Genomic DNA, 21,243 nt, shown 5'->3' with positions numbered 1-21,243 from the left:
TCTGATTGAAGATATGTACTCTCTTGTTTATTCCATCTCATATCCAGATCTTCGGTTATTCTTGACATCAGCAGCCCAACAGAACATTGCATCACACAAAATAACAGACTCTGGTGGTATTGTACCAGACAATGTACTACCTAGAGACCAAAGGGGGAAGCTTGTAAAGGCAGTTGCTGATAACTGGAATCTGAATGAGCGAACAGTTGATGGTAAAAGGACGACTCATGCGATGACAAGCATGTTGGTCAGCAGTGCGCTAGCCGAGTCAACGAGGATTCCACGACTTCCGAAAGCAACAAGTAGGACGCTTGACAGTCAGTCACTTCCTGGTTTACAGGAGTTGTTTTTCAGTGTTTGTAACTTGAACATAATTTGTTATTTGCATCATTTGTATTAGTAAATACAATGTAAAACCTCATAATTTACAACATTTGTAAATAACGTTTATGAGTCTGTGTCAAGCACTAATACCTGGTTAGATTTGATTGTTGAATAAATATGATACATGGAACACTGCATAGCTGTTCTTTACATTTGCCTTGATAAGTCTTAAAGTATTTATTAAAGATTAAAAGCAAACTTATTAAACTTGATGGTTATAATGCCAAATGACTTTCCACGAACCAGGAAAATGGCCACATAGCGTATGTAGTCTTGGTTACCATGGTTACCTACACAATTTCAGGCAATTACTTTTGTTTAAAATGAAGCTTGTAAATGTGGCTATATAATAAAGAGGTTAGTTATCACAGCAAATGTAAAGCATTTGAATTAAAAAAGAAAATGATATGCCAATACTCAAATTTTCGTTTATTTTTCCATTTTGACCATGAGATGACCTTGCCCTTGACCTTTGGTGACCTTGGTGATCTGTTTGTTTTAAGCCCTATATCAATGGATTACTTCTATCAGATATTAAAGTCAGTACATATAAGTGTTCAATAGATGTATTCAATTCATCTTCATTAGTAATTGAATCATAAAACGGCGGCCATCTTGGACGCCATCTTGGATTTCTAAGCCCTCCAGCACTTTCCAGAAAAACGACATCTTGTTCTGAAATCTACAGACCCTGAACATTTTTGTATATTAAACCCTCTGTTTATGAGTTGTGGCCAGTAAGATGTTATAAAGCTTAACAAATTCGCAGCAATAAGAGGCTTAAGTGGCTTAGTTTTAAGAAAAAACATATGCGAACATTTGTTAAAACTTGAAAACAAATGAAACATATGCACATCGCAGACGAACCTCGTTCGATCAAGATTGCACACGTAAGCATTGATACACAATTATGTTGATTTCAATAAACCTTGAAGCTCGCTTTAGCAGCTGTTTTAACGAAATTATTTGACAACCTGAGAACACGAGTCTTAATAAATGTGCGCAAACTGTCGTTCCAAGTAAGCCTGTGCAGTTTGCAAATGCTAATTAGGGAAACGCTATCCGCTTTAATAGAATTTTCGTTTAAACGAAGTCTCTTCTAAACGAAAGTCCAGTTTAGGCGTTAGGTGTCGTTCCTGATTAGATTGTGCGCAAAATCGTGAACGACACGTACGCACAAGTAGTAAGCCCAGTTTCCACAGAGCTCGGCTGATTTATTTCAGTGATATAAAAAACGTTCTCACCTTGCGCTGAAATCTTCGACGCACAGGCTAGAGCGATAATCAACTGTCCCACATGTTGTTCACAGTTTTGAGGTTAAATGACTGACACAGTTGCGCTCTTGTTTTGATACCGACCAAACGAATCACTCCGAAGTGGTTTTCGTTTAGATAAGAGTTCATTATCATATAATAAGTACGCGTTTTATCTTGATGAAGCCGAATCGCAGTATATATTTGAACTTCAATCAACAATACACACTTGACACACTCCTTTCGTGAAGTGTTAAAGCGTCTTGCTCATCCTGATTGCACTGGGAATCCGCTGTTTAACTTGTTTTCAGACTTTGCTGTAACATGTCTTTCAAACTTATCATGCCTCGCGGAAGTTGAATGGCTGCGTTCTTGAGTACAATTATGTACAGTGATTCTTCATACGTAGTAAGCTTAGCTTAGAAAACAAATACATCTCTTGGGTACAATTATGTACAGTGGTTCTTCATACGTGGTAAGCTTAGCAAAGAAACAAATACATCAACGTCATTCAACGGAGAAATGCCTGAAATGGCATGCTGTCCTTAATGCTGGTACGGTGTACGTCTACAATCATGACTCTATAGTCGGTGCTGTTGCGGTTGAAAGATGGTGCTGCTATGTATTACAAGTCAGTATTGTTATAAATAATTCAGTATTGTCATGTATGACAAGTCAGTGCTGTTATGTATAAAAAGTCATTATTGTCATGCATGAAAAGTCAGTGTTGTAATGTATAACAAGTCAGTATTGTCATGTATGACAAGTCAGTTCTGTTATGTATTACAAGTCAGTATTGTCATGCATAAAAAGTCAGTGTTGTAATGTATGACAAGTCAGTATTGTCATGCATGAAAAGTCAGTGTTGTAATGTATAACAAGTCAGTATTGTCATGTTTGAAAAGTCAGTACTGTAATGTATGACAAGTCAGTATCGTTATGTATGAAAAGTCAGTGTTGTTATGTATAACAAGTCAGTATTGTCATGTATGACAAGTCAGTGTTGTAATGTATGACAAGTCAGTATTGTAATGTATAACAAGTCAGTGTTGTCATGTATGACAAGTCAGTATTGTCATGTATGAAAAGTCAGTGTTGTAATGTATAACAATTCAGTATTGTCATGCATGAAAAGACAGTGTTGTAATGTATGACAAGTCAGTATTGTCATGTATGGCAAGTCAGTGCTTTTATGTATAACAAGTCAGTATTGTTATGCATGAAAAGTCAGTGTTGTAATGTATAACAAGTCAGTATTGTCATGTTATGTATAACAAGCCAGTATTGTCATGAATGACAAGTCTTTTCTGTCAAATATGACAAGTCAGTGTTGTTATGTATGACAACTCAGTATTGTCATGTATGACAAGTCAGTGATGTTTCGTATGACAAGTCAGTGTTGTCGCGTATAACAAGTTAGTATTGTCATCAATGATCGCATGTTGATCAATCAGTTTTCATTTACAACCGATGTAATTAGTTAATATCTTTTACAGTGAAGTTACGTTAATTATGAGATTTATTTTATATACAAACGCATTGTTCACACTTATGAGTTCTCAGAGATTTACAAGATTGCGTACTCTCAACAATTACACACTTTAAATAACTTCCCAATATCCCGGTGTGAAATTAACAATAGTATTGATAAGAAATGAAGGACATAGACTTCCTTGATTAATGCGGTGATCTATTTATGCTGGCTAAATGTTCTAGGAATACTTGAAGTGGTCAAAAGCAGCTCAATTGATAGTGTTTGTAAGTAGTTAATGTTCATTATACAAATTGCTTTTTAACAACGAAAATACAAAACTACGAAATCCGAAAGTCGTGCACGTCAAGAATTCAAATGTTTCGTGCTTAAATAATTTATACATTATAGTTTTGTTAACGGGGATCAGATATGATACAATATTACAAAAAAAATGTTTGAATGATTTTGTTTGTTACAGCAACGAATCGTTTTTGATTTTCATTTTTTTAATTTAAACCTGAATTAAATGGTGTGCAGTACCGGTTTTGGTATAACATGACACAAATTTAAATGCTTGACTATTCAAGTGAAATAAAAACGTTCTCAAGTAAAGTATATGCGTACGTCATATTAATTAAATATGGAAATATTCCAGGCAGACGAGTGCTTCATGTTAACCGCAGAAAGATGAAACCGCTCCAAGAGATATGATCAAACGTGTAACCTGGTGATTTAGCCCACTGACCATGCCTCTACCCCAAGAAATATGGTCAACCGTGTAACCTGTATACTTAGCCAACTGACCATGCCTTCACCCCAAGAAATATGGTCAAACGTGTAACCTGGTGACTTAGTCCACTGACCATGCCTCTATCCCAAGAAATATGGTCCAACGTGTAACCTGGTTACTTAGCCATCTGACCATGTCTCTACCCCAAGAAATATGGTCAATCGTGTAACCTGGTGACTTAGTCCACTGACCATGTCTCTACCCCAAGAAATATAGTCAAACGTGTAACCTGGTTACTTAGCCATCTGACCATGTCTCTACCCCAAGAAATATGGTCTAGCGTGTAACCTGGTGACTTAGTCCACTGACCATGTCTCTACCCCAAGAAATATGGTCAAACGTGTAACCTGGTTAATTAGCCCACTACCATGCCCCTACCCCAAGAAATATGGTCAAACGTGTGTCCTGGTCACTTAGCCCACTGACCATGCCCCAACCCCAAGAAATATGGTCAAAAGTGTAACCTGGTTACTTAGCCAACTGACCATGCCCCTAACCCAAGAAATATGGTCAAACGTGATGCATATAATTAATAGCATAAAATAAAAATGAAAATATATGAACAGACACATTTATATCAATGCAATTAATTCATCGCGTTTACTTGAATGATGATGATGATGATGATAATGATGATGATGATAATGATGATGATAATGATGATGATGATGATGATGATGATGATGATGATGATGATGATGATGATGATGATGATGATGATGATGATGATGATGATGATGATGATGATGATGATGATGATGATGATGATGATTTTGTTGTTGGTGATAATGTTTGTTAACACAAAGATCGTGTTATGATCCAAAGCAATAAACATCAAACCCGCTTGTTGACTTTTCAGCTGATTCCCCAGTGTAAAAGATGTCTGGCGTGTTCTCGCTAATGACAAAAGTATGCCCTAAACATTAATTAAAATACGACTTCTGCGATGTGAACACTAGTCAATCTAATAACAATGAAAGCTTTTTTCTTGATGGTCTCGTTATTTATTTAATGATGCGTGTGTCAACTAAATATTTTCTCAAACGCCGACAGCGTGTGTCTATAAATTAGGCGTAATTGTCCAGACATTTTATACACCGATGTAATGATGAATCAAGCTATTCAAAACCTAACAACCGAGGAATTGAAATTTTCCTGGAATATTAACATTCAAAAGACCAAAACAGACTTGTAGAAAATAGTGCATGATTTATTTTTCAGTTTCGATTTCGTTTTCGTCGATCGGCTTTTTGTTGAATTTGGTACCAAACCATGATGTCGTTTGGCACATTTCGCACGAAAAACAACGTCAATACGATTAACGCAACACATTCAATGAAAAGTATAACGGCCTTGAATATTTGTATTAAAATTTGCATACGGAATTGGTTCACCACGGAATGACACACTGGTCACATGATCGATTGAAGATTATTCTTAACAAATCAATATTGATTTTTATAACATGCCATGCCCTGTTTCCCATTTAATATAACCATTATGAATATTTTTTTATCCCATTTTCACCGCGACATTGACGGTATGACACGTTGTGGAATATACTTGCCTGTCTTTAACACTGTGGAATATACCTGTCGCGTGCACGGACTACTTTTCAAATGACGTCATGCGATATGCGCTAAAATTAGGTCGATATTGTTTGGTTCATTGATCAAATTTTAAGGTCACCCATTGGAAGAAAATGTACATATTTTGCAGAAAAATATATATATGACATATTCACCAAAAGAAATGTTGAAATAAAATATAAAATTACACTATTTTTGTTTTGTTATTTTTTATTTATATTTACTTCACCACTGAATGATTTTTCTTAAGAAACAAAGTCGTGAAAACTTAAGCTTCAAAATTATACGACCTTCAACCTTTAAATCTAGTCATATGACATAATTTTTCGCCATCCGTATAATGAATCAGCTGATTGATGGCGTGATAAAATGACATACTTGTTGCGTCATTTTCCCCAATTTTTGTGGACGATTTTTTATAAACGCGACTTATTTCACATGTTTTCTACGTGTACTGTATATCAACATATCTGAATTGTCAATTGATCACATTTTCCTTATTTCGTGTTATATGCATTGTTTATAATACATGCATATACTTTTGACATTTAACTTAAAAATTAAGAATGTACAGCAAGCCATACACATATCGCACAATTCATAAATAATCTGCAATGTTTGTTTTCCTATTTAATTCACGTTATGCATAGAGCTGTGTAAATTATAAGATGGTAAAAATAGCACCACACTGGAATTGGGAACGTCCCATTTTGTTCACGGGTATTATCTACTCATTTATCTGTTGTGTATTGGAATGTTTTCCATTCTTTGTGTATTTATATATTAAATTATTTTCTTGTACAATAAGGGCATTTACCATAGGTAAATAAAACATTATGCAAGTTTAAACATAATTATGTTTGTATCAGAAATCTGCAAATGCAACCGAGTTTACAAACGGCCATTTAAGAAATAATCGACGAGGGCGTAGCCCGAGTGGTTTGATAACAAGCATCGGAACGACATACCGTTGGTTATTACCGCAATAACCAACGCTTACACGTAGATTATTTCGATTCTAACACGATTTCATTAATAAGTTATCCGCGATTTAACGGTTATAAATGAGAATTATATTAACCAAATGTCCTTCAATTTTCCGCGAAAACGCGACGTCACCACAACAATCAAAATCAAATGACGTCGTCTTCATTCATAAACAGTGTGCGGACAATCAAAGTGACGTCATACTTATATCCGTTGGTATATCGGGGTAATAACCCACGCTAGTTTTCCTTCTTTGTATAAAGAAAACAAGTCACGTGCCGTGGTAGAATATTAGATAAACTGCTCCGGTTCATTTGAACAGCAGTAATGTAGAGTACATGACGTAGCGTGTGACGAATAAGAAAGTTTATTGAGTTCATAAACTCATTTGAATATAGTGATAGGATGGCATAAGGGTCTTTATTTAACTTTGCTAAAATAATTATTAAAGACCCTAGATGCAAAATCGTCAATTATTGAGTTAAAAGGATTATTAGATGGATTTTAAAGGATAATTAAAGGAAAGATACTAGTTCCAACGTGTTTTGATTTTTGTTTGTACTTTTGTCGTTCCCTGTTCTCGGGGGAATGATTTTAATATGGGCGCCATTGATGCATCGGATCGCACACGGCATACCCATAACATTATATAAAAAAACACGTTCTGCGCGTCCTTAAAGTCGTCGTCCGAAGTCGGAAAACGTATTGCCCTGTATATTAAGTCAAATAAAGTGTCAGTCGCTGCAATTGTCTGTTTACTCGTCAAAATTGTCAAGGTCGTCGAAATCTAAAGAAACTTCAGCGTACAGTTTGTATAGTATTGACAGACCTGTACAAAGTCGCGCCAGTCAAAAATCATAAAAAGCGACATTTAAAGTTATGATAGCGAGAACTAGGTCGTCGATGGTGTACATGTATGTAGACCATTTTGTCAGGAGCAATCGCCGCCATATTGGATTTTGATCATTTTCTTTCGAAAATAAAATGAATTATAGAAAAGTAAAATCTTCTTTTCGCGGTCGTAATGTGTTACAATTCGCATACTGCGTAAAATTGAATCGAGGCATATGGTGATATTTTTACTTGTTTTACAGTTTGTGTGTGAATTTTTTAAAGACTATTTTGGGTACCAGAACAAATACATGTATATCACTACGCATGGTTACATTTGTTAGATTTTAAGCGCTTTTAAGACTGAATTAAAATTATTGTTAAGGTTATTAGATCTATTAATGTTAAATGTCACGTTGAAAAAAATCAAATGGGATAAATCGAATTCTAGGATTAGCGTTGAATACAGGGAGGTTTATGTTGCTCGGCTCGAACACCGTAAGCGCTCGCCAAGGCTCGCGCTCCCGGCGTTCTAAGCCTCGCAACATAAACTTCTCTGTATTCAACGCTAACCTAGTATTCTCTATATCTTACACAGGTGTAATATACTTTTTAAGCGTTTTAATTGGCTTTGTTTTCGTTTATTAACCAATCAAAAAGATCTGATAGATCTACTCGTTGTCATATCATACCATATTTTATTAAACTCATCCAGGAAATTCGTTAGTGACAAAATTCATGAACTCTTTTATTAAAATATAGTATGATATGACAACTCGTGTCAGATCCTATATATACAAGTGTTGATAGTCAGGAGTGTTCATTCACGTACTTAGACGGTATACTTGTATTTAATGCTGGTACTGTGAATAGCAACGAACCTCAAAATAGAAATATATACTGAAACATATGATGCAAGTATCTCGAAGATATCTCAAATTAATGATTTGCTATAACAGAAATTGTGATTTATTTACCTGAGTTTATGTATTTAAAATACAAGTTTTTATTTTTATAGGCAAAATCTCAAACTGCTAATTTAATTTAAAAGTGCACTATGTAAAATTAATAATTATACGTGCGTGTATGTAAACTCAAAGCTGATATGTCCATGGATTTTTGTACTACTCTAAATAAACATTTATATAAATGTTATATTTAATGGTTGATTTTTGTGACAATTAATTTCAAAGTCTAGCATTATATGTTATTGGTTTTGCCGTGATAGCAAATTTCGCACAGTCATATAGACGGACAGAATACAGACGGACAGAGCAGCTGCACTATTCCGTTTTGATTGAAGGGGAGGGGCGTACTTAAATAACAACAGTGGAAAGTCATTATTGGTTAAACATTGCTTAGTACCACAATCCTCGATAAAATACCAACTGTGTGTGTTCATGATATTACATGGCATTTGGTTTTCTGGAAACTAATCCATGTGACATGTTTCGTTGATAAAGTCATTAACTATGTTTGTTTATAAATTCATCGATATGGATATAATCGTGATACTCTTCATATATGCGGTAATGGGTGAGTGTTCGGAATATAATTTATCCATCTCCAGAGAAAAATTCAGCCTCGTTCTTGGAAAACTGTCCTAAATGCATGTGCGTTAAGTCTCGGATTAGCCGGTGCAGTTCGCACGTTAATATGAGACGATTCTTTTAGCCAACACTTTATAATCATTAAGAACAGACGAAAAATACCAAATAAGCGGAAACTGTTACCCTTGAGTAGCCTGTGTGGACTTCATCGGCTAATCGTGGAAGATACTTAACCCTTTCAGTGCGGGAACCGAATTTTGAAGGCCTGTGCAAACAGTTTGGATCCAGATGAGACGCCACAGAACGTGGCGTCTCATCAGGATCCAAACTGTTTGCTATTCTGATAGTTTTCTTAGAATTTTTTTTGAAGAAAATGCTAATTTTAGAAATCTAGCAGACGACAATTTAGCAGAAGACAAATTTCCCAGCATGCAAAGGGTTAACGCACATGCATTCAACCCAGTTATAGATGTACCAGAACGAAATTATCTGACTCGAATTCCTTAAAGGGACAGTCAATCAGATTAACGAAAAAATAAAAGTTCTAAAATACCGATTTTTTTTACAATTAATAGTTTATATGGATTAAGATAGCACGACTGGTATATAACATTACTTGAAAAATGTTGTCAAGTTTTTCAGTATATTCGGTAATACAATTTTACTGAGTATGTCTACCAGATAACTACCAGTTAACTATAAATAACGCATGTAGATTGATCATTTTATATATGAAATATATACAATTATATACATTATATACGCATACGCAATTTGCATTCCTGGGTTTACCACGTGACGATGATGATCAACCATCGAGATATTTTAAATGTTTCGTATTTCACATCAGTGAAGTTTGAACTGTTAAAATGCTAGCACATATTTAGTTTCTGGTGTTCTCACAGCGCTCGAGGCTGTAGCAGATACCATTACCATACCGGAAGGAGGAACCCTTCGACTCCCGTGTATACTTCCGCCGAAAGCAGACGAGAATATTACGGTACGAAAAGGTCATGGTCTCGGTTTATCATAGTGTTACATATGACACCAGATTCATCGTACTTTTACGAAATAAGCATTAAAAAATAATATTATCACTTGAACAATCTTAATTAAATTTAAATAGACTTCAGGGAAACATTTGCATGTATCGATATTTGACGTTTTTGAAAATAAAGCCGTTATTTTCTATATTGTGCTCCAGCACCGAACGGTTTCTGTCTGTCTTGTTTTGTTTTTGTTGTTTGGTGGTTGTTGTTTTTTAGGGGGAGGGGGGCGAGTAGTTCAGTGCTAAATCAGTGTATTTCAATCTCAGTCAGTCAAATTCAGTCAAACAGTACCCTGGGAGAACATCGCCATAGTCATAAGCAAAACACATAATTGTAGTTATATCGTACGATTCCCTCTCCGCTTGTATCGATAATTTTGTTTACCATAAGAACGAGGCTGTCATGATGACGTCTCATGCGCTCCAAGTATTTTGTTTTACTTGCTTTACTATGATTGAGAATAAATATAAACAAAACTAAAATGGAAAAAGCACGTATAATTGCATTTCAAAATCTTACTTCAACTAAAATAATAAAAATGTATCGCTATTCCATTCAATTGTTTTGGCCCTCGTCATTAAATTTCCACATACAACACAAAGTGAAGCAGACGACTGTTCAAGTGTGAACACAACACTTTCATGTATTTGCTTTATGTACAAGAAAATACTTTTACTTTTTCCCGATTCTAAGAAAAAATCTAGCATAAAGACTATGCGCATACATCGCTAAAATAGGTGACGTAACGATATACATGTACACATGTTCAGTGGGAATACCCCGTCCCGATTGGATACTAATTTTATCAAATATTTTAGAAGAAGCATAAATGCTGAAATTTATTTGAACAGATTGCGAAAGTTTGTGTTTATCCAATTATTGAAGGGACACTTTCGCGTTTTGGTTCATTAACACATTTGAAAAAAATCAGGTTTGCAAATTTTTTTTGTAGTTAAAAACACAGGTGGTTAGCGTGTGGCTATGATATTATTTAGTGAAAACATCATTTTGAATGATAAATAATCATATTATAACTAAAAATTAAATTTTATGAAAAAAAATCACAATTACATATATATATTTGATAGTGATTTTTTTTTCAGAAAAGATACTTTTTCGTTATAATATGATTATTTATCATTCAAAATGATGTTTTCACTAATTAATATCATAGCAACACGCTAGTTGCAATAATCCAACTCCCAGCTATTGACCCTCCGGGTCCTCGGAGTTGCAACTGGTTTCGCGATTTACCATAGCAAAATCACCGCCTAAAATCCCGGCGCTAATTTATTGGTAAAATTAGCAACATAAACTATTTTCTGACATGAATTAACACAAATAGATCGTCAATATATCTATAATGAGCAAATTAAGATAACTTACATGATATGGTGTGCTCGCAGAAGAAAGATTTTAATCAAAGTTTCAAACACGTCAACCGTAAATGTAAATGTCAACTTGTTTGCATATGGAACAGTTTTTATTAACCAAAAGAAAAATTAAAGGAACGCACGCGGTATGTTTACAACAACATGTACCAATAAACGGTTTACCTATGCTTTTCTCCGAACATACAATTTATGCTTTAAGAAAGGTTATTTTCAAATATTAAATATTTGTTTTAAATGGACAGAAATTTTATATATAATTTGTTCAAATTTTAATTAATACTTATGTTAATTGTATATAAATAGCGGTCAGATCTGCCGTAAGGGAATTACAATACAACATCTACAGCAGCAACATGTATTAGCTCTCAAGCATACAATTGCTTTTAGCCATATACAAAATAGAAAATAACAAAAGTGTAATGCATGGATTATAAGAATTATGATTTCCCCAGGCGATTTTAGCCCAGCGGGCTTAAATGCGTGCACTTGAAATTCTCACAAGCGCTTGCTGTCTGCATTCGGCCAATGTTCAATCAAAACATGCACGCTCTTATCAGCGGTGTGTGCATAAGGGGCTTAGATAACATGTATGAACGATTTACGGGTCGTTCATGGGGATCAATTATGGTGTTTGTCCTCTAATAATGGCCGATAATGATCTATTATTACCGGTACATGTGGAGTAAGAGCAATTAAAGATATGCTCAAATTGTTTGCTTGTTTTATTTTAATTAGTTTAAACCTATTTATTGTAGCTCGATTGCATCGAAAGCCGTAGGCTTATATAAAAGCTCTCGAGCCCGTTTCCTGGGACTAGAACCAGTACTTGGTGTCTTTTGGGGGAGATCAAAGGAACGCTCCTAGTGGGTTCGAACCCGTGACCTCCCGATCTCTAGGCGGACACCATATCCACTACGCCACAGCGATCTTTTAAATATTTCAATTGTTTACGACTATTGCAGAAAATAAAAAGTATAAAGAACTTGCTTCAAAAACAAACCGTAACTGATGTGTGTTGCGGTTGTGCGTAATTTAAGTTATAAATACAATTAATTGGAATCAAACGTCTTATTTGATTGCTCTCGACCATTTACAGTAACATTACTACTCAAAATCATAAAACATTTCATTCAATTGTTCGTAAAATAAACTTAACCAATTAAAAATCAGTGTTCTTTATGGCAATTGCCGAAATTTCAACGCCAGATGTGGACTGGTAAAATAGATGTTTGTAGATACAAAATGCTCGTTTTCATTATTGTTTTACATATCTATTCATACGACACATGGACACTAAAATGGTGTTCATGTGTCGTATGAATAGAAATATTCGCGGGAATTTATTGCGGCCACAAATAAATAAACACGAGCATTTTGTATCTACAAACATCTATGTAATCATATCACATCTAGCGATGAAATTTTGCATTTTGCTCTAAGGAATACTGATTGTTAAGGTGTTAACTTTATTTTACGAAATACTTAACGAAATTTTCGTTGATTTTGAGCGTTATAGAGACTTTAAAATGTGTTCACATTATTTTCTTAACGGCGACTATAGCTTAACAGTACCAATATTTAATATATTCAGATCAAATAGATATATAGTTTCTTTCATATTTACGAAATTCGCTATTTATCTGCAACACATTTTTCTTTAGTCTTTGTGCATGACAGAATACAATCTAATAAACGACCAGTAGTTGGAAGCAAGATTTTCCATGGGTCACATAATGTTTTTCAATATTGTTTTTGCTTTCTGTTTATTTTGGTTGTTATTTAATATTATAATATATGACTTGAATGAAATGAACCGAGGACAAATACATTAATATTAAAAGAAATGTTGTGATTTGGTAGCTCCAAAGTAGTGTGGATTTTGATTTATAACATTAAGAAAGTATATAAAGAATTCGACACCAACCGCCTGCCGCAGTGTCTGACGAAATTCCTGGGGAAATGCCAGTATAAATATATATTATTCGCTTGTTATTCTTGTCTGTTTATCATTACATTTTAATCAGTGACAACAATCAAATGAAAAATCTATCCCAATCACCTATTACACCAACACATCCGCATTTTGCACCTCGAACAACACTGACAAAGATCACACTCACATACAGAACAATTCTTTAAAACGCAACCTTCCCTAACGCATAACACACTTTCACCCATCTCTTTAGTCAACAAAGTCTTTAATACAGACAGCCTTAAGCACTCAACACTCTTAAACGTCTTTCTCAGTCAACTGTCTCCCACTTACGGACGACCATACGGATAGACAACTGCAAGGGACGGGTTCTATATGCTTTTATTTTAATATGTATTTCAATATTTACACACATTATCAAAGCTTTACAGTATGTACACTAGGAGACATACATCTATACACTTTTATTTTAATATTTATTTCATAATCACACACAGTATCAAGCTTTACAATATGTGCATAAGTAGACATACATCTATATACGTTTATGCTAATATTTATTTCATTCCGTTAATTAATTAAGTACTAAATTGTATAGCATAAAAAAATTAAATATTTATTAAGTATTCCATACTACAGCCTTATCTCTAGGCAACCCCTTTCAGTAATAGCTTTATCTACCCCTCGATAATCAGTACCCTCATCAGCTCTGAAATGGTCTATTGCCTTATCAAAGACGTTACGTGTTTATCCCTTTGTCAATGCACCGCAGAGTACATAACAGGGCGGTAGACTTGCTAAGCATGTAAGAACACCCGACACTTCATCCAGATTTTTTTCCGAATTTTCAGTTCAATTAGTATACAGCGCAATAACTGTTTATACAATGCCGTATCTAAAAGCACGGACTCTGCCACTTATCCGATCGCAGCGAGAATACAGTAATAAGAATGTGTCCTAATTCAAACTACTCTGTTATGCGCAATACAATTTCAACTGCTACCACAAGACATCGTCAGATACTACAGTGAAAACAATTTGTGCAGTGTAACCTTTTCTTTTGCTTTGCTCAAATCGACAATTTACAACTTCCGCCATAAACGATTTGTTATCAAGTTTATGTTTTGAGCATGTCTCAACAAAATACACGCAAATTGATTTCGATTGCAACAGGTATTGTGGTTGTAACAATGTATTAGGTTGATTGAACTCGATTTTATAGACATACGTGAGACATAATTTTTTTACATTAAAAAATGGGTTACAAAGAAGAACTCTGAGCTGTACGTATGTACTCAAAAAAGCTCAGAGCAAAGCTCAGAGCATTCAAGAAGAACTAAGCAACACGCTAACCACCTGTGGTTAAAAACCGGAACGTTATAAAGCGTTACAAACGCGACACGATTAAATGACTCGGAGAGTCTTTTTGTTATCATTATATTGTTTAGACATTGCGAGGATTGCTTATATAACGTATTAATTACAATCTCTTTTGGCATGGATGGCTGAGTGATTTACGTGATACCGGAATCTCGTTCGGAAACTTAGCGCATACCGAACAATCGTTCGAAAAGCTTCCGGTTATTTGGTACTCTAAGCGGAAATGCTGATCGATATCGTCTGCTTGCGTTAATCGTCAGCGCGTTTGTGACGGAACACCGGCATCACGAAGACGTCATAATCTTCGTAATCGTCCTCAAGACACACACAATAACGGAATCCGGATAGTGCCATCTATAATCTCGCCCTTCTTTCATCAAGGGCGACACACGAAGCGATAAGCGATATTTTGCGCGACCCACGAAGCGACACACGATATTTTGCGCGATACACGATGCGACGCGCGAGAATGTACCACGAAATATCGCCCTTCCTAGTGCATGTACATGTAGCCCAAAAGGCGATATATCGTGGTATATTTCACGTGTCGCTTCGTGTATCGCGCAAAATATCGTGTGTCGCTTCGTATATCGCGCAAAATATCGTGTGTCGCTTTTAGTATCGTGCAAAATATCGTGTCTCGCGTTCAAAGGACGACACACGAAACACGAAGCGACACACGATATTTTTTGCCCCACACACAAAGCGATACACGATGTTTTATTATTCAAATATCGCCCATATAATCCGAATAAGACCGCGACACACGACACACGAAGCGATACTCGATATTTTGCGCGATACACGTAGCAACACGGAATATTTGTACTGTTCAAGTATCACTGCAATAATATCGCCTGTCGACTCTCGTGTTTTTTTAAAAGGTGTTACAGTAATTTTTAACCTTTTATTATCAATATGGCTAAAAATTACTGAAACACCATTTAAAAAACGCGAGAGTCGACAGGCGATATTATTACAGTGATATTTAAACAGCACAAATATCGCGTATCGCTTCGTGTATTGCGCAAAATATCGAGTATCGCTTCGTGTGTCGTGACGAGATTCGGATAATATAGGCGATATTTGAATAATAAATATCGTGTATTGCTTCGTGTGTCGTGAAGAGATACACGATATTTACCACGATATATTGCCGTTTTGGCTACCTACACAAGGGTGATATTTCGTGGTACATTCTCGCGAGTCGCTTCGTATATTGCGCAAAATATCGTGTGTCGCGCAAAATATCGTGTCGCCCTTGACGAAACAATGTATTAGTACGTTTTTCTCGATAAATGTTAGATCTTAAATATAGTTTTCAACGTAGTAACAAGTCAGAAAAAGTAATATAATGTTTTCCGGGTTATTCTGAATAACGTCATACATGACGCCATCGAATTTGACGTTGATAATTTAACGGAATCGGGACCATTTTAAAGTCGAAGCCGAAACGGGACAAGTAATTATTTGTTTAAATAGAAAAAAACAAGTATTTGATAATACGAATTTAGTGTGTCGTACGCAGGACTAAGTACCTCAATATTAAGGAATGTGTACCTTTTCATTAAGTAAAGAATATATCATCGTGTTTAGGAGTTGTTGTTTCCTTATTTAGGAGTTGGTTCCTCGTTATTTAGAAACTAGGACCTCCATATGTATAAGTTGGTACCTTAGTATTGGTGACTCCTTATTTACGACATGAAACCTCCTAATTTATTAATTGGTGCCTCCTTATCTTCGAATTGATACGAGTGTGTAAAAAGTATCTCCCTATTTAGAAAGTATAGTTTTGAAACCAATGGTATTGACTGCACACTGACGATTTCACTATGGACGTAATTCAGGTTAGGTGGCTCTACAACTCCTTGGTGGTGTCGGAGGATGACAACGTTACCATGGAGATGGCCGATGCCGACAGGGCGCGCTTCACCATTCAGCGGCCATACGAAAGTGACTGGTAACCGACGTGTTTTTAATATGTTGAAAGTAATGTACACATATGCGCTCCAAGTTAATTAAGCAAATATAGCCTACTTGTTTCAATATTCGAAGTTTCTGCATTGGAATATATTAACACTTAATACATTCGTGAGCTCATTTGAATACATATAATCACGATTTGCTTGTTATGCCCCTAACCAATAAATATTGATGATATTTTTAACTTGATTTTATAATCGGAAAATCGATATAATTATTTACATCAGTATTTTGAACATACTGAAATACCTGGGACTTAAAAACCCGTGTCGTAAACAAAAACTTTACGGCCACGGTCTAAGGTGGGATATTGTTGGTTAATTTATTCGAGTCCATCTTTTGTTTCTGTACCCAGGTTCCTAGTGATCAAACCCGCACAAAGAAAGGATGCTGGCTCGTACGCATGCGTGGCGAATGCATCCACCGTCATATCCGCCCGAGTGATCATAGAATGTAAGTAAACTGTTGTTATTGCCACGGTCTTCAATGTTACAAAACTAAAATGAAAGAGCGATTAATAAATCCATCAATTAATAAGTAACAAGATACGCATGTTTGAAAACAGGTTTTATAACCAAATAGTCAGATGTTGAGCAACTGTACTTTGCACACATATATGTATGCGACCCTTTTAGACGCCCCGAAGATCGTTGGTTACCACTCACGTGACATCCACATGCAGGTGTGCGAGCGGACACCACGTGTCGTCATGTGGTGCAACGTGACCGGTCAGCCCTCTCCCAGCGTCAAGTGGTTTTACCGGAAGGACGAGAACTCGCCACAGACTTGTGAGAAAATCCATCAGTTGTTCGTATGTGATATTGTCCCTGAGTTATTTCCCTTATTACAAAGAATGTATTTGTTTGTTCAATCTGATATTTCTACACAGTATTTTCAGCCATATTAGGGCGATATGTTAACTAACAGTATTCCGGTTAACTTATAGTAAGTGTACTTACATACTATTAACTGACATTCGCCCTAAATAAATCAGATGTAATGAAAGAATGGTAATAGAAAGGATTTCACGACTAATCCAACAATAGTTAAATGAGGCGGTTTATATTGCAGATATCGGCCTCTATAATCACATGATCTTTATTCCGGACGTGGATCACTCCAACCAAGGTCAATATCGATGTGAGGTCAGCAACGCGCACGGAAATGACGTCATTGTATTCCACGTTCACGTCATAGGTAAAAGGAAACATATGAGAGTTGTTGACAAACGTTTTAATACTCGTGATTTCTCTGTCTTTATTTCTCAAAGAATATTGTATATAATGTTATATTATATATATATATATATATATATATATATATATATATATATATATATATATATATATATATATATATATATATATATATATATATATATATATATATATATATATCAGGCATTTCCCCAGGAATGTGGGCAGGCACAGCGGAAAGACAGCGTGGACGGGGCTTGCCCCATTGCGCGTGTCGATATTTTTTATTGTTTTTAACTGTTCTAAATCAAAATCTACCCTACTTGGGAGCTTCTAAAACACAACATTTTCTCTTTTTTTTATTTATTTATTTGTCCTCAATTTATTTCATTCAAGTCATGTATTTAAATATTAAATAAAAAGCAGAATAACAGTAGACATTAGCAAGCAAAACATAATTGAAAAACAACAACAATACAGTCACATATTACATGTTCAAAACACTGTTCTGCGAGGCTTCTCCTGTTGCCAGGCATCCACCATTTTCCCGAAGTCTACTGCCTCAAGCTCTCTAAGGTGTGTTGTGAGACTTGTAGTGATAGTCTCTGCCTTGCAGTCGTTTAGTGGCAGTATTGACAGGAATCTTGTCTGGCTCCTGCCATCTTTCAGGAACCTGATGAATATCATGTCAGTAATTATAACAGAGATGTTTATCAAAATATCAGGAATTATACAGATATTTTTAACAGAATGCCATTAACAACAGAAGCTCTAACAAACTACTAGATTAAAGTTGTACAGTCTTGTTGGGTCCCAATGTACCTTTTATATACTGTCATCTCACTGATAACAGATATATCTGTTGTCTCATCCACCATGATGGTGTACCATGGGGAGTCGATGGCCTGGGTCAGGATGTCCTGCCGAATGATGTTGCCCATGGCCAGAACCGCTTCCTGTACAAAGCGCTGCGATTCACCTTTGTTGTTCTGACCCTGGTTCATGTTAGCCAGGATGGAGCAGCCTTGGAGCTTCACTGAAACAGCAATTATTCAACATACATTTTTTATTAGCAAGCAACTTTATGAAATGCTCTTTATTGATATAGAAAATATTAAAATAAGCAATGTCCGAATATCATAATGCGCAGTTACTTACCAAGATCATTAAAAGGGAGGTAGTTTGTTGTGTGAGGAACTTCCTGCTTCATCAACCAGTACAAATTCTTGAATGCTGCGATCATAGCACTTTTCTGTAGAGAGCCCATCTCTTCAAGCTGCCCCACCAGATTTCTTGGAGCCAGGCGGTTTGCCTCCAATAGTTTGGTCTGGGAGTGGGTCTCTGTCCTCTGATGGCGATTAAGTGAGTCCCTTGCTATCCAAGTGCAAGGCACATCTACCCACGGGGCACTACCGATTGCTGAACGCGCAGGTCTGCACATGTGACGAATGCACAAAGAGCACATCATACCTACAAAATATTTTAATTTTCAAACAACTGTTGTATTAAATATTCCATTGCATGTTTGAAAAGTTACATTTATTTATGCGTTCATATTAAAATGTAATTATCTGAAATGAACAGGCTAATCATGGACGTCACTTAATGCACATGCATTAAACCCCCTTTTCTCAGAGCGCTACTCATTTGCGAACTGCACAAGCTAATCTGTGACGTCACTTTACGCACATGCATTAAACCCCCTTTTCTCAGAGCGCTACACATTTGCGAACTGCACAGGCTAATCTGTGACGTCACTTTACGCACATGCATTAAACCCCCTTTTCTCAGAGCCCTTCTCATTTGCGAACTGCACAGGCTAATCTGTGACGTCACTTTACGCACATGCATTAAACCCCCTTTTCTCAGAGCGCGACTCATTTGTGAAAAGTTAAATGCTTGTTATATAACCCAAGTGCGGTAAAGAACTCAACACTCTTACCTCCTTCAACTTCTGTGACCCATGGAAAATCTTGCTTCCAACTACTATCGAACCCACTGGCACGCTGCTTGGACCGCTTTGTTGGTGGTTGGGAAGTCTCATGATCACTTGCTACGTCCTGGACACTTTCACGTTCACTTAGTGAACTCTCTGACAGCGACGGTTCATTATTAATCCTGACCAAGAAATTAGTTATCACAGATTTGCCAGAGACAGGGACTGGTCGTTTCTTAGACCTAATCATTCTGTCATGCACAAAAACTAAAGAAAAATGTGTTGCAGGTATTTTGCTGTTATTAGCGTATTCCGTAAATACGAAAGAAACTATTTGATCTGAATAAATTAAGTATCAGTACTGTAAAGTTATAGTCGCCGATGAAAAAAATAGTGTGAAAACATTTGTAGTGGGCGGGAGCAATCAAATGAGACTTCTAATTCCAGTTAATTGTAATTATAACTTAAATTACCCACAACCGCAACAAACAAAAGTAACTGTTTAGTTTTGAAGTACCGCTAAAATCGTCGTTAACAATTAAAATAAAACAAACAATCCAATTGAGCATAACTTTAACTTCTCTTACGCCACTAGTACCGGTAGTAATCGATCATTATCGCCCATAATTAGGGGACAAACACCATAATTGACCCCCATAAACGACCCGTAAATCGTTCGCACATCTTATCAAAGCCCATTATGCACACACCGCTGATTAGCGCGTGCGCGTTTTATCTGGTCGTCGGCCGAATGCAGACAACATTCGGATCAGACCTTGCGAGCGCTTGTGAATTTTTCAAGCGTCGCGGCGACATGATCGGAAAAACAAGCGCCGCGGGGAGATTGATTTTGAACTCCAAGCACCGCGCACCCGCTGTTCTAAAACCGCCTGGGGAAATGCCTAATATTATAAATATAAATATGGGCTCATTCCTTACAGTTTAAGTGTAAGAAATGTATTTATCCAAAATAGGACACAAGTGGAATAGAGATGAATTGCATACCAAACGTTCGATGCAATGGCAAACTTCACAGACAGTTCTGACTTACTCTGATGAGTGAAGAATGAACTAGTTTTCACTTTTTGGTGAAAGTGTCATGGACGTCATTTATAGGATTTTGTTAAATAATATTTCCCCTACGTTTTAATGGCTTTAAATTGTAAACTTACGCAAATGTGCTCCATTACAGATCGTATTCTAACACTGGATCCAAACAACCCAAGCTGGCCGGGCATCATGATACAAACCGGAAATGCCGTCATAGATTCTTCTAACATGGGCCACAATAAAAACAATGACAACAACAACAACAATGCGTTAACACTAATGTTGGCGGGTCTTGTTTTATTGAATGTGCTTGAATGACTTAAAACACTAAAATACACATTTCAAATCACAGCGAAACGACATATCAATTAAATACTTCAGTTAAACCAGAAAAGAAAACATCTAAAAGTGTGTTCAACTGTTTATACAAATCATAAATGACAAGTAATGAAGCTAGCTATACA

General features: G+C 36.0%; 1 protein-coding gene across 1 annotated transcript; it reads left to right on the top strand.

The window, feature by feature from the left end:
• The first annotated feature begins 1,932 nt into the window (after positions 1-1,932).
• Positions 1,933-21,243, top strand: LOC127848576 (contactin-5-like). Its single transcript, XM_052381122.1, has 7 exons — positions 1,933-2,268; positions 9,764-9,858; positions 16,462-16,574; positions 16,953-17,050; positions 17,233-17,385; positions 17,669-17,794; positions 20,922-21,243. The coding sequence occupies exons 1-7, from the start codon at positions 2,247-2,249 to the stop codon at positions 21,095-21,097; spliced, it is 783 nt and encodes a 260-aa protein (XP_052237082.1). The 5' UTR covers positions 1,933-2,246; the 3' UTR covers positions 21,098-21,243.

The sequence above is a fragment of the Dreissena polymorpha genome, chromosome 10, assembly GCF_020536995.1.
Source record: "Dreissena polymorpha isolate Duluth1 chromosome 10, UMN_Dpol_1.0, whole genome shotgun sequence".
NCBI classification, from domain to species: Eukaryota; Metazoa; Mollusca; class Bivalvia; order Myida; family Dreissenidae; genus Dreissena; species Dreissena polymorpha.
This window is presented reverse-complemented; position numbering and strand designations above follow the sequence as displayed.

Excerpts from the sequence above, each read along its gene's own strand:
- LOC127848576 (XM_052381122.1), top strand. The coding sequence starts at position 2,247 with ATGGTGCTGCTATGTATTACAA. Across the intron at positions 17,386-17,668 it reads CGAGAACTCGCCACAGACTT|ATATCGGCCTCTATAATCAC; the intron begins GTGAGAAAATCC and ends TTTATATTGCAG. Across the intron at positions 17,795-20,921 it reads ATTCCACGTTCACGTCATAG|ATCGTATTCTAACACTGGAT; the intron begins GTAAAAGGAAAC and ends GCTCCATTACAG.